Source organism: Falco biarmicus, chromosome 3 (assembly GCF_023638135.1).
Source record: "Falco biarmicus isolate bFalBia1 chromosome 3, bFalBia1.pri, whole genome shotgun sequence".
NCBI lineage: Eukaryota > Metazoa > Chordata > Aves > Falconiformes > Falconidae > Falco > Falco biarmicus.
Genome location: NC_079290.1, coordinates 29,790,749 through 29,805,621, shown reverse-complemented (window position 1 = coordinate 29,805,621; position 14,873 = coordinate 29,790,749). Strand labels below are relative to the sequence as shown.

Sequence of the window (14,873 nt, the reverse complement as noted above, 5' to 3'; positions counted from 1 at the left end):
AACACAGCTTAGTGAAGTTCTGCTTTACAATTTGAGCAGGCAACCCTGTGATTTTCAGAGTCCAAGAAGGACTCAAGGTGATGGAAAAGCTGCCGACACTGAGCCAGAGACCTATACATTTTAATAGGAAGTGCCAAACACTCCCTCAGAGCACTATACGACCACTGCTTTGAACAGAAACTATCCAGTTTCTTCTCCATTACAAACCTCATTTCTCTGCCTCATCTGAAGAGCAACTCAGATACTGAATAATATACTAGTTCTTGATAACTGCAGAAGACTGCTGGCAAGTCCCCATCCCAGGGATATGGGGGGAGGACGGAGAACTGGCTACAAAACTAGCTCGTTACAGACCATAAACTTAAGAGGGACCAGTCCAAACTGTTAATTTGTATCCAATTACATTTAACTTTCTCAATCTGTAGATGAATACAGTTTCTACTGCTTGAACTTTGCCTCTGTATACATTTAAGAGGCTCTGAAGTTACACAGGAGGTGGCTCAAATGATGCTAGCACGTATACAGTAACCCCTTCTGCATGACAGACAGCTGAATTACCAACATAAACCTGATGTAAGGGGCAGGCTAGTCCCCACAGAAGCAGCAGCACTACCACTCTTGCTCCTTACTAGCAAGAGGATAGGTGCGCCCCCTGTCAGTGCAAGGGGGCAGGGGGGCGATGGTGCATAGCTGTTCCAGCCAAACCCAAGAAGCTGAATTCAATTTGCCCGTCTACCCTAACCAATTTCTAACAGCTCCTTGTCAACGATCCCACTTTCAGATGCCAAATTCTCCGCTTTCCCTTGTAAGACCTTAAAGTGTTGAAACCAGGATTACTAGAAAAGACGAGTGGAGTGCAGCAACTTAAGCCTTTTTAAGGTGGGCCTCAGTGCCTGCAGTTCTCTCTTGATGCTAGGTCCCCTCTTCCTCAGCTTCCCCGAGCTCCAGCCTTGCCACAGCTCTTGGGAGAGCGAGCTTAGCCAGCCTCCTCCTGCGGCAGACAGAGCATTCCTGTCAGCTGCAGGTGTTTATCAGGAAAGCGTTGCACACCGCTTTGCATTGCTACACCTTCTCACTTTCAGCAGAGCCAGCCATAGATAGAGCTTGTTGTGCTCTACTCCACATCTCTCCAGAAACTGCTGGTTTTGTAGTAACACTACCCTAATGCTATACCACCATAGGGCAGGTATGCAACATCAGCAGCAGACATTTTTACTGCAGTAACAGAAGAAAATGGCCAGTTTTCAGAACCACCTGCCTTTTTAATAAGCTGCAGCCTGAACTCTGTGTCCAGGTATGCTTGTTAATGAATGGGGCTTCACACAGCTTTCTCAACCCAGCTGATCAAAGCAGAAGAAAACACAGGGGAGTATTGTATCAGAAGCTACTGGGAGTCGAAGAGGGTAACAAAAAGGAGAAACAAGAGCAAGCTTATAGACCAAAGCGATCAGGCAGCTGACACTTTTGTGTAATGCATCCCATCAGTAGCTCTCTTTCCTCAACTTTTGTCTACTGGAAGAAATGACGAAGAGAATGGAAGACTTGGAAAACAGGCTAAAATACTGATCAAAACTTAAAAGTGTATACTACACTGTATATTTATACATACAATCTTGTCAGAGCTATTTTCTTAAACTGTTTCAAAGTAAAGTAACAAAATCTTGTGTCTGAAGTTGAAAAGAATATTTTGGATCCGTGCATCTATATACTATGTCTTCTGTCTTGCATTGATTGCAGATAAGAAATGTTGAAAATTTTATATATATAAACAACTTAGTAACTAGCAAAAATTCTAATTAAGCAGAACTAAACAACTAAAATAAGCTATGCAAAATAATAAAATACTGTTATTTTTTGAAGTGAAACTTCCATGTTTTGAAGTACTTTTAGGGTATGAATTTACTTGGCTTGCTTTTCTGTATTTCCCTTTTCCACTCACTCTGCTAGTATTTTTAGCACCCTATCTGTGTGGATATGCATATTTCTATATATACATACATATATAAAAACAGAACAAGAGGGAAGTCTCTTGGATTACCAGGGTATTGCAATCCAAATTTCAAGTACTTCTCTTACCACATCCAGACCACGTAACTTCTCCCTACTTGGTCTGCATTCAGTGCTTCTCTAACTTTCCTGAATGCAACTAGTACTTAAATTATGGACACATCCATTGGGCAATACAACTAGCTGCACACCTGTTTGTCAAACACCAAGACACAAACAAAACCACCAAATTGCTTCCAGTCATTCTGGCCAGCTGAAGGGCCTTCAAGTTTTACTCCTTCCCCTTGGCAGCAACTAGCTTTTAGCTAGTGTGGAACATTTAACAGCACCATCTACACCATCTCTAGAACTGATCTCCAGCTATAGTTTAATAGGTAGAGACACCAGCACTTCAGACTTTGCTTTGGCACACATTGCTTTGCCTCTGTTACTATCTCCAAATGGAAATACACAACTTCATCCATTCTATACCAGAAGCTGAAGTAGTTGCAGCAAAACTAGACTAAGTGACCTCAGATAAGCTAAGAAGTCTGCGCAGGTATGTAACAGCAAGCTTTAAAAGGTACCTTGTGCTTTGGCATTCTTTAGCAAACAGAATGCCAGTTCTCTAAAGATTCCAGCACGTACTAATTTTCATTAGACGTTTCTTTTACTGCATGTCAGCAAAGCACTGGCACCACAATTAACAATCACTAGTAATAATGAACCATCCTGCATCACGGTCTCGCACAAAACATGCACAAATCTGTAAGACACCAATGTCCTCAGCAACAGCAACTGAGAATACCAATTCATCTGTCTCCAATATAACATTTACAAAAAACTAAAAAGAAAAAAAAAAAGTACAAATTTAAAATCAACTTTAAGTTAATTGGTATCTTACTGAAAGCATGTTATATATCATGTCTATCAGCTACCCTATATTCTCTTGGAAGAAAAAAGAGAAGGGGGATAATCTGCCTTTGTACTTTGTGATTGACTTATCACAAAGTAGATAGTCTTCATGAAAAGAACACAACATGTTAGGAAAAACAGCACAACTTTTTTTTTGAAGTAAACCCTTTGCGATCCCCCACCAACATCCCAAACTTGCTACTGTACCTCCCATTACACCTTGTTTTTGCATTAGCACTCAAAGCCAGACACTAAGGAAGCCCTAGCCTGTTGGGATTTGGCACCATACTCGCCATGATCAAGTCTTCCTCCACTTACCTCTCAAGATCCACAACTCCTAGGGAAAGAAACAGGCAAGTTTTGTCCTGTGAAGGTTATTTCTAACAGAACAGGAAACACAGCAGTGGTAATGAATCTTCATTTATATAGTTTGTTCCCTAAAACCAGCAAAGGTATAATACAAATTTTTCTTAAAACAGATCTGTAACCAGTTTTATTGTAGAAATAACACCTTTACAGCATTTACTTCTCACTGGTTTGTTCTGGCATGCTTCTAATGATGTCAGAGTCACCTGTAAAGTAAACAAAAAACCCATATTGTTGCAAGAAGACCCACAGAAAGATGTTTTCAAAAAACCAAACCCCAACACACTGATTCTATAAATAGAAAAGAAATTGAAAGCAATACAAAAAGAGGAAAAAAGCCAAGTAATTTTGATGGCTCAGTAAAAAAATACTTGCAACTGTATTTTGCTAATCCATACAAAGTATTTGTACAGTGATTATATATCTGTCACTAGCATTAACAAAGCCAGTACTAGAGCAACAATCTAGTCCTGGAGGACACAATGCGTAGTTTTAATATAGCGAATGTCTAGCCTCCCCTGATCACGAAAATATCAGGACAGCGAGAATATTCGCATTATGTTACAGAACAAAAAGATTGACTTGCAGTTCCTTCCCCACCCAAAATCAAAGTTAAAAGTAAAATTTTCAAAACATAAGTTTACAGCTAGCATTTGAATAAAAGCAAGCTAAGTAATATTTTCTGAAGAAACAGCAAATTCAAACTGATGTGACTTGGGGAAACATTAGGTGAAAGTTATTACAGAAATCATTAAATCCATGTGTATGCATTTTGGTCAACAGAACAAAAGACTGATTCTTAAAAGATTCTTGAAAGAGAATGAGAAGTCACCTAATTAGCAGTCTAGATGAGGAACTTGAGCAACTCTCTGGCACAGAAGAGTGCTACCAAACCCTAGTAATTATAAACAGGTGTAGTTTAAGAAGAAAATGTTTAATACAATTTAACACTGGATTAGTATCCGCATATAGGTTATTTTTGTACATTATCATTCGAGGAAGCATAACATTTGTACATTATCATTCCAGGAAGGATAACTCACATAAGATTAAGAACAGTCAGACAAGGTTGACGTAAACAGCATGTTGCACAAGGCTCATATTCTAGCTGATGGGCACAGAAACACGTACCATGAAGTTGCTTCCCAGCCACTGAAACCTCATTACAGACCAACAGGTAGAAAAAAATACATGCTCACAGGGTTTAGCAGTAAAAGGAGCTAAGTGCTAACATATGCAGCAGTAACTCCAGGTTCTAAGAACTCAGAACTCACAAAAGAACAACAGGATCTTGGTCACCTATAATGAAGTTAAACCTGACAGAAAAGGACAAAGTGTGTAATCACTCCTGCACGTTACTGGCTCAGTGCTGCTACTCACAGCTGAACAGAGGAACCACTGACACATATCCATTTGGTCACTGTACTGTGAGACACACATACCTGGGTCAATAATAGCCAGTGTGCACACTCTGTAGTACTTTCCGCACGCTGTGCCCAACTCAATGTTGTTGCCGCTATAGTGATGGACACCAGTCTTGGCAAGCATAGCGTAGTACTCAATCTCTGATTTTCTGAAATTCAAAACCAGGGTGTTACAGTACTAACGTGACTGACTGTAATACAGCAAGAGCAGCTTTAACTCCAATCACACTTAAATCTTACAGTTCTCCCTCCCATCCAGAAAAACACACCTGTTCCTTACTACACAAAATCACTACTGTGTTCTGGATAGAAGGGTTCCCGAACCATAAGCATGCCGAGTTTGCACTTCTGGAGTGCAAACCACTGAGGTTGCTCCTACGCATGCTTATTTCTACAGCAAAGCAGGGGATTCAGGACTTCCAGACTTCCAAAGGGTTGTAGGAGCTACATCAAAGTGCATAAATGGTGACCTTTATTAATGTGTCATGACACCTGGTGGCCAGATGCTGAGGAGAGATCAGGCTGCCACTAGCCGTGAAAGAAACCATTTTTCATTTTTCTTTAACAAAAAAAAAAAAAAAAAAAAAAAAAAAAGAAGGGTCAATCTATATTCCTTTCTCTTCTGACTTCCACCAGGAGATTCTAGTGGTCAATACTGCTCTTCAAACACTTCTGGGATCCCCACTAACATTCTACCTTCTCTAACAGTCCTGCCATTTCTCTTTTTTTTTTTTTTAATGCATTTTTTATGCTTTTACCATTTCTTGAATCTGCCAATATCCCTTGATAACAAAAAGGGCCCAAAAATGTCAGGAAATTTGTAAAGATTTTGTTCCCAAAAAGCAATTTCACTGGCCAGGAACCTAAATTTATAACTTAGTTGGACAGCAAATTTTGTCTGCTTCAAATGTTTTAAATCAGTGTCAACTACCAGTTTTTCTACATGTAACATTATTTTCCAATATATTACTTTGGAAAAACACAGGAATTCTGCCCCATTATACTTTCAACAAATGGTATCACTGTATGAAAAGCTTCCAGTATCTTTGCTAGTGCAAGCTCTTTGAATTAGTAAGCTAGAAAAATGCTGGGAAGCATTTCAACACATTCAGACCTGGAATCATTACAGACCAAACAGCCCAATGCTTTTACTTCATAGCACTCTGGAACATGCCAGCAAAGTACTCTGCATTAATAACTCGCTGCAGCAAATAACACGAAGTACACAGTGTATTTGTACAAAGAACCTGTCCTAGTTTTAAAGATGGTTGGTTTTTTCATACATTTGCTTACCTCAAAGCAGGACAGTTGTTGGCTAGGATGACCAGCTTGGCTTTGCCCTGCCGAATCATTTTCAGAGTCTGTTTGTATCCTAGCACATATTTACCACTTTTCATAACCAGCTGAAGCCTAGAGTTTATGGACTCTAGGGACTTTTTCTGAAAAAAGATGTGGAAAAGAATTATTTTATGTTACTTTACATTTTGCAAAATAGTGGGGAACATAATAAAATGAAGACATCCCAAATACAAGCAATCTTTTAATAACTTCCCCATAACTGGCCACGCAGAATAAAGGCCAGCCTACTGTATGCGAAAACTTTTGGCTAGGGGGGTTGCTGATGCTATGTTTTCCCAATTTCATAAAAATACCTCTTAACCACGTATCTTACAAGATGAAAATACATCTTAAAACGTCGTTGCTGCTACCCACGTTAATCAGTAACATCCAGATGTATCTGACAGGCCTTGACAGGCTCACTTAGGCAAGTCCCAAGTAAATGCTACTTCTGCCTTGCAAATCTACGCCACGTTTAGCGTATGTCTCTTTCTAGGGGGCACGCCAAGGCTGTTACACAGGTTAGCAAAAACAAGCGAACACATGCAACACGAGCTGACACCCCGACAGGAGCGCGCAGTGCTCACGACAGCAGGTAACTCCATTTCCGACGATGCACCACGCCACCTAACAAGAAACTCATACTTGGCAGTGGCTCTAAGCAGAAGGCAGGCACATCGCAGGAAAGGCAAAGGCCGAGCGAGCTCCATCGCGCCGGCTCCCCCCTCCCTCCAGCCCGCCCCGGGGCCCTGCCAGCAGCCCGGCACGGCACTCAGCAAGGCGCCGAGGGCAGAGCAGCCGCTGGGAGAAGGCCGCAGGGCACGGCCCGAGCTCTGAGGGCCGCGACAGGCGCCTCCAGCTGCGGCCAGGGCCCCGCGCCGGCCCCGCCCCCCACCCCAGCCCGCTCCGCCGCTCCGCTCCGCCTCACCGCCCCGCTCCGCGCCAGCCGCCGGCCGAGGCCGGGCCGCCGCCACGTGAGCCCGCCGCGGCCCGCTCCCACTCACCGTCTTCTTGGCGGCCACCATGTTGCTGCCTCGCGCCGGGTCGGGCGGTTCCTGGAACAGAGGAGGAACGGCGGGAGGGGTGAACACCCGGCGGCGGCCCCCCGCGCCCGCCCGCGCCGCCCCGGCCCAGCCCCACTCACCGGAGACGCGCCGCCAAGATGGCCGGGCAGCCAGAAAGGGCCGAGCTCCCACAACGCATCGCGGATCCCCGCGCGGTAGCTCTCGCGAGAGCCGCGCGTGGCCGCCCCGGCCCCTCCCTCCAGCTGCTAGTGCGCCTGCGCCAAACCACGCGCGGCCGGGCCGGCCGGGGGCGGGGCCAGCGCCTCAGCGGCGCTCCGCGGGCGGGGCCTGCCTCGGCGCGCGCCGGCGTCCTCCTCCCCAGCCCCGCGGCCCTCCCACACCGGGCGGCACGCGGCGGCCTCCGCGCTCTTTTACCTGCCGCAGCCCTGCGGGAGACTTCAGGCCCTGATCAAGGAAGCCCGCCTGAGCCTCCCGCGCCCTGTGGGGCCTGTCACTTCTGCCACAGGGCCGATGTGGAGGGCCGCGGTGTGGGGAAAATAAATCCCTCTGGCACCACAGGCCGCTGGGCCCGTATACGCCGGTGCTGGTGTGGCTCCGCGCTTCCCTGCTGCGAGTGCTGAGCACCCCGGTGCCCTGCGGAGCAGCGGCGCCCTCCTTGCGCCAGGCCCGAGGGTGTCTGCCAGGCCCTGCTGCTGCCCGGCGGCCATAAACAACCTGTCCCCATGAGATACTGCCCCACACTGAGCCAGCACCTGGATTTCAAGCAGTAAATGTGCCACTGACCTTAGGAATAACTCTGGGAACTGAGGCTGCCTGCGTTAGCGGGTTCAGCTTTGGGTGCCCTCAGTAAAGCTCCTGGGTTTGGCAGGGGCAGTGGTGCTTCACCCACCTGGCTGTGCGATGGCCTTGGCCCCCCGAGAGCAGCTCTGGCCTCCGCTGTGCTGGAGTCGCCGTGCACCCCCGTGGGCTCTGGAAACCATCATTAGCTTGCTGAACACGCGAGCACTAGCTATGAACGTGGCTACGACGTGAGGTTCTTCTCCGTTTCAGGCAAAGAACAGTTGTGATAGATCCCAGGGTGGTGTCCAGTCTAGGACAGACGCCCCAGGCTGGTGCAGGGATGAGCAGCGAGTGCAAGTTCGGCTGGTGCCTGCCTGGGCATTGTGGGGACAAGCAATGTGGGTGTTCAGGGTGTGAGTTTAGGGGGTTCCCCTGTGACACCCCACCAGGAGGAGGCCTGGGCATCCACCCACAGGACAGAAAGTCTTCTGCTGGTATGACAGCATGCTCTTAGGACACACCACACCAGAAAGGCACCCCAGTGTATACATTTTCTTACGAAATTGCAAAGCTAGTGTAAAAGTTTTCTGGACTTGCCTGGGTTAGCACAAGCCTGGAAGAGCATTGTGCTTGTTTGCTTTAGGAAGTCTGGTGCCTTTGCCGATATACAATGCGCATCAACAAACTCAAAAGCCAAGCCAAAACATGTTGTATTCAGTTATTCTAGTGTTCTTATATTAATAGAGTTTATTTCAAATAAGGGAAATAATTTATAGCAATATACTATTATGCATTTCAACCGGTGTGGCTACCTCCATGCTAACTTTTCTCTGGTATATGATCACACACATTACCAAAATATTTACGACAGAATAACCCTCTCAGTGACATGCAGCCTTTAGTCAAAATCCACATCGTCGCCCCAACCATTTTTTTATGTGTAGACACTAAGTAGCAACCTTAGGTTTTGACAGATCATTTTAAGCACCTAGATTAAGACCTAAGCTGCTAACACTGAGATAAAGATTGTTAGAAAAAAATACCACCAAACTTAAGTGGAGATTGACTATGCCAGGTGAAACCCAGGCATTGCTTCATCTCTATTTGTAAAGTCCTCTGGGAATAATTTCTAGATTAAGCACATAAAAATATTATATATAGTATATAAATAATAATATATGTTACATTTTTATGTGTCTCTATAGCCCAATGTCACTTACTGAAACAAAATAATTTTCAGCCTTTTACAGGGTATAAATAAATCAGTTTTGAAGTATACTTCAAACTTTTATTTTCTTTGGCAACTAAAAAGTAAACTTCATTCTGCATCTCATTTTTTCTCGTTCCATGTCCTCTCCACGTCCCATACTCAGGTGCATTGCTGTTATTCCTCCCATCAGACAGCTTCTCCATCTCCAACAAACAAGAGATCCAGGAAGCAGCTGGCAACGTCAGCAAAAGCAGCACTGCCTTCTCCCAGCGCTAACAGCAGGCCCCGTGGCCACATCCAGCCCTCCTGCCTGCCCCACTGGCCACATTCAGCCGGGGAGGTCAAATCCTTCATGGGCTGAGTTCGGTATTGCTTTGGCTCAGGGGCTCTGCGTCTGGTGCTCAGTTTGGCAGTGAAGATGAGCATGCACGCAGGGCAAGCAGGGCGCTCCTCCTCCCTTCCTGCTTCTCCCACCCTGGCCTTACTCTGCTTTTGCCTAGTGAGAGGGCAGGGGCAGGGTTTCCAGCAGAGAGGGAGATAATTTCATTCAAATGTGGAGAGCAGTAGTCTTGAAAGACATCTCTCACCGCCTTTCCCCCTTAAAATGCTGATAAGGTGGTGTAAGAAAGCACAAGTGAGAGGTATGAATTAGGAGAGTGAGAGCACTGCAAGAAACATCACTGGTGGAGCATTGACCTATCCCCAAAACCTGGAGAGCAACGTTATCATTTTGAACCTAGAGATAAGTGAAACCAACTCAGTGTATCTGAGAAATTCTAAGTGATCTAGCAGATGGAAAATATCTTAAGACCATAAAGAAGCCTTATTTTCTTTGAGTCTGGACATGCAATCACAGATTTGTGAGTGACTGGAGTAACAGTCTAATGGCCGCCCTTTAGCTGGGGCCATAACTTCATGATACATTGACTTTGGTAAAGATGGCAGCCAAAGGAGTTCCCACCCTGAGCCTTTTTTTTTCCCCACAGAGCTGTTCTTAAGTCAAGCCAGTGCTTTGTTTGGCATCCTGTGGCAGCACTGACAGAGCCAGTGGGATGTCCTGCTGGGGGTGGAAATGTGTGGCCCTGGAGGATGAGACGAAAGCGCAAGGCAGGGACCTCCCGCAGCAGCACTGGCACCAATGACAGCGTATCTGCAAAGAACAGTCCAGGCCATGGTGGCCGGGTATACTTGTACCTGAGGATGGACAAGCACGTTCATACATTTTCCTCGGCAGCTGGGGCTGGCTAGGATCACCTGTGGGGTCTCTTGCAGCAGTTCGGCTGGAAGGAGTAAGCGCTGGGCTTGCTGCAGGTGCGGGCCCGTCTATGCAGCACAGGCACCCGTGTTTCTGCAGAGAAATCCCAAAGCAACTTTTTATCCACGTTATGGAACCCAAATGTTACCCCCTCAAACGCAATGGTAATAATACTGTCAGCTTGTCAGTGGGGTGGTCGCATTGTTCATTGAAAAATGACATGTAATCCGATGACAGTAAAATGAGGCATTAAGGGAGAAGGTGTGTGTGTTAGTTACATGTGCTGTTGTAGGTGCTGTGTATAGTTAACTGAGAGAAAAGGTTGGGACGAAGACAAAGAGAAAAAATAATACTGAAGCCTAGACAACGAGCAGTACATGGACATCCTAGAGCCTGTTAAATTATCTGAACTTCTGAGATCTTTATAAAGCTGAAGTGGCAGCACTGCTGACCCTGAGAGAAAGTGGGGATCATCCTGGCAGCCAGGGACGCAGAAGAACATCTGAAGCTGTACCGCTGCTTACACTCCTTCCCTGAGCATCAGCAGGCAGTGATCCTGAGCAAAAAGCTCAGGACTTGCTCCTTGTCAGAGCTTCTGGGTGCCTGACACAATAACAGGTGCTGACCCGTTACTGGCAAAGAACCAGGAAATGTGTGTGATGTGATGGAGGGGGGGCTTTCAAGTTTTAACCTCTGCTAAAGCCACTGCAAGGGGGAGGCAGCATACTTTTAGCTATCCTTCCGGTGCCAAAGGTCACACACTAACCCTGAAAGACAATATTCAGTTCAAAAAAAGAAGACTTATCTTTTGAAAAGCTAGGCTACATCTTTATTTTACCAATATGACCAAAGCATACTATTTGATAGGATGAAAATATGCAAAAATCCAGTCCTTTCTTATGTTTTTAGTCCCATCAAAATCTCTGCACAATTACACAGCATTGTGTGAACACCTGCAGCCATTGGTTTCTCTTTTGCACTTGTCAGGGCTATTAAAAGTGACAGGCTGTGTTCTCTGATAAGCGTCACTTTTATGGCAAATGCAAACATGTTCATCCGATTTTCACAGGGTCACACCCCGAACCATCCCCTGTATTGGCAGGCAGACACATGCAGCATTTTGTTTCAGATAACTGAGAATTTGGAATCCCAGTAACGCGCAGGCCTGCTGGATCCAGATGCAAACCCCTGCTAGGCCGCTCTTCCAGCGACCTTACTGTGAGAAAGGAAAGAAGGAAAGAAAAGAGCTGTAGAGGAAACTGGGCCAGACACAGAAAGGTTATCTCATTAGGGAATGGGGAAATCTTGAGGTTAAATACTGTCTATCATGAATACCTGGGTATCTGCACACCTTGGATGTATTTTCAGCCAGTAAAAGGATGCTAAGGGGTATGTATGTATGCACATATATAAATATATACATACGTAAATACATACATTTGTAGACCTATATGTGTAGCCAGCTTAAATATCATGCCGGTACAACAGTATGGTGTATCTTCTAAAAGCCAAATTGTGCAGAAATTAACAGATGCAGATTTCTAACGATAGTAATTGGTCAGATGAGAAGATCTTTGGGTTCCCTCCTTTCCAGGAAATTACAAGGAGCTAAGTTCCAAAGTCATTGCCATCCCAGGCAAAACAAACCCAGCAGTTCCAGAAGGCAGTTCTCTGCAGTTCGTAAATCAGCATCACGGAGCAGCCTTCAATGGAACTACACAAATTTGCATCAGTGGAACGTTGGGCCTGAATTATCTGTCACAATAAACAAGTTAGAGTGTTTTATTGCCTGGTCAGTACTGGTCTTTCAGTACAGAATACCTAAAGACTTGAGAAAAGGATTCACAGTTTTAAAAAAGAAAACTCTTGATTAATATAATGTTTTGAAAAGTTTACTGGATTTGGGTCTATCAGAAAGTAGATATAAATTCAACAGCTGCAGTAGGAATCATATATAAAATATTCAACATTATTAACAGCTAGCGAGCTGTGGAATGAGTGAAATAAGTTTGAACATGTAGTACTGGCCTGGGGAACTTAAAAATTGCCATGACCTTACAGAAATCTTTATGAAGTTTGCTTTTGGAAGTGTATTTCTGCTTGCGTATAAGGGGACGTAGGCATTTGTTGCTTTACTTCTGGAGACAGAGCTATCCCTGAACACTTCAAATTTAATTTGCTTTTAATTTCCCAGTTTATATTCCTGAATAGAATAGTTTTGCTTTATAAAAACAACTAATTCCAAGGTGACTGTTTAGTTTGTTTGTTGTTAAAGGTTATTTTTAGCTACTTTGGTACTGCCTTCATTTGGGGCAGTACCAGTGTGGTTAAGGTTAGAGAAGGCAGGGAGGCTGTGGAGAGGTGCCCTGCCCAGGGGAAGGGACGGGAAGGCTACCAAGGATTTCCCTCTGCCAACATCAAGCTACTGCTGCTGGATCACTTGCAGTCATTTCTTTGGGACTCTGTGCAAGCATGGGGCATAGCTTGTGCGTGCCGCTGTCACAGTCCCTGCTCCCACACCCTCTCACTCCCTGCCCCTGCCTTCTCATGCCACCAGCAACCCACCCAGGAACCTCATCTCATGCTCAGTCCCACATTTATGTCTCACTTCCCCAACCCTGAGACTCCTACTTCCAAAGCTCCTCACCCTGACTGTTCACTGGAAAGTGTGTGTCACTACCACTGATGCTGGCCAAAAGGTTAGCGTGCTAAAACAATGACACATATTATCTAGAAAGTAGAAATAAAAAGCGTGAGCCTACTGGCATCAGCCCCAGCCCTGTCTTGGCCTCAGTGGTGTTTGCTTGGACGTACAGAGGCTTGAAGAAAGAAGCACACACCAGTCCGTGTTTGCACAATGAACTCTTGATCGGCATGTGTAACCCGCCCCATGGTAAACCCATGGGAGTTACCGCTTTTGGTGGAGGGGTGGGCATCCTGGTGCTCCCAGCAAGGTAGAACAGTGGCACAGACGCAGCTGCAGAGCAGCGTGTCATCCCTCGGGAACGTGTTTGTGCTGAATGATCTGCAGAGGGCACGAGTTGTCCAAGCCTGACCCGGTACGTGGCAATACAGCTGATACACTGAGCTGCAGCCCTGCCCTGCCATGGCCCTGCCTGCCTCCAGCTCCAGCACTGGCTCCGTTCTACCCCGCCTTCCTGCTGGAAAGATGCAACTTCTTTACCCGTGGGAGGAGGGGAGATGACGATGAAATTGTTATTTAGTGATTTCAGCAGTCACCTGCCGAACGGCCCTCGGGTTCTCATTCCTATTTCTGTACCTTAGCCAAGACCTGTTTAAAGAATGTGAAGTACCGAGCAGCCCTGCCCCTGTGCCCCCCACTGAGCACCCTTGGCTGCCGATGCGATGCATGCCCACACATGTTCCCTCTCTGGCCTCATAAATCTTAAATTCCTTTCTCCGCTGTTTCAGGAAGACGGATGGTAGGTGCACTCTGCACAACTTACCCTTTGGTTAGGACACGGAGGGAAGCAGGTACAAAGCTCTGCAGGCAAGAGGAAAAACTGAATGTAGCTTTCCTTTTCTATTTTCTTCAGTGCCCAACGTTCAATGAGTCTGTCCTGGTGGCCTGGCCTCCTTGCTTTGCTCTTTGAAAGGACATCACAGAAGAAAGGTGGGATATCAGTTGTGTTTGCCATCCCTCCCTTGCATACATGCTGTCTGCAGGCAGCTTGCTCCGCTGTCAAGACTCCTACGCAAGCACAGATGCTTCTGCTTTCTGACCTGTGGCAGCGGAGCCCATCCCAGTTGGTAGGCAGCAGGTGGATGCCGGGGTGTCTTCACACACACATCCACCTCTGACACAGAGGTACCCACATCTGTGCTGTGCAGGGACCCCACAGGTGCTGTGGAGGGAGCCAACCCAGATGCCACCCACAGCACTGTCAGGATTTCATGCCAGCAGCATGAACATATTTCTGAAATTAAGTTGCTAAGCTCTTTATTGCACTCGTGCTTTTGTGCAAAGCAGCATGCTTTGCTAATGCTAAATTTACCAGCATTTCACTGTCTAGTGTCTGGTAGAAATCTTAAATATAGCCACAGTGAAACCTACACAGCCTATGTTTTTTTCTACTGTTTTTAAAGTGTCCTACAAATGAATTCGAGCCGAGGAAGATGTTAATGTGTTTAGGCTTAATGTGGTGTATGTTTGCCAGCTGATTCCCCAGTGACACGGGTGCACCCGGTGAGCGCTGCGCACACAGTGAGTCTGACGGCTCCAGGGTCACCTTGCATCCATACAGTACATACCTATCTGTATCAGTCTTTTCCAGGTGTACCAGAGCTTGATGCTTGTGCTACAGTGATAGCACACATACCATACGGTATACAGCATATCCAGGATTTCCGTATGTCCTGCAGCCTTGGCTGGACTTATTGCTACTGCTCCACCTTGGCTGCAGGACATCAACAAACCCTGGACAATTGTCCAAAGGCAACACAATTTGGGTAAGTTTCTGGATGGATAAAAAATGTTTGTTTAGAAGAATGGGTGATTGCTCTAAATGTGAAGGACATAATGAAACATGTCTTGCGTGCAATAAATAAAATGC

General features: G+C 45.8%; 2 protein-coding genes and 1 non-coding gene across 8 annotated transcripts in view; 1 reads left to right on the top strand and 2 right to left on the bottom strand.

Annotated features, from left to right (window-relative positions):
• The window catches only part of MATN2 (matrilin 2), a 76,102-nt gene extending 74,237 nt beyond the window's left edge, over positions 1–1,865 (top strand). For all 6 annotated transcript variants that reach the window (XM_056331729.1, XM_056331732.1, XM_056331727.1 and 3 more), the window contains one exon: positions 1,514–1,865. In XM_056331729.1, the coding sequence (XP_056187704.1) occupies positions 1,514–1,566 (53 nt within the window). In that variant the 3' untranslated portion in view covers positions 1,567–1,865. The remainder of the gene's footprint in view (positions 1–1,513) is intronic.
• Positions 1,866–3,305: 1,440 nt separating this feature from the next.
• Positions 3,306–7,300, bottom strand: RPL30 (ribosomal protein L30). The gene is made up of 5 exons (XM_056331734.1): positions 7,174–7,300; positions 7,034–7,084; positions 5,985–6,130; positions 4,710–4,840; positions 3,306–3,473 (listed from the first exon to the last, which is right to left on the bottom strand). Exons 2-5 carry the CDS (start codon positions 7,052–7,054, stop codon positions 3,424–3,426), a joined length of 348 nt encoding a protein of 115 aa, XP_056187709.1. The 5' UTR covers positions 7,055–7,084; positions 7,174–7,300; the 3' UTR covers positions 3,306–3,423.
• Positions 3,690–3,824, bottom strand: LOC130147118 (small nucleolar RNA SNORA72). Its single transcript, XR_008821140.1, has one exon. It is a non-coding gene; the product is annotated as a small nucleolar RNA SNORA72 (small nucleolar RNA).
• Positions 7,301–14,873: the final 7,573 nt, after the last annotated feature.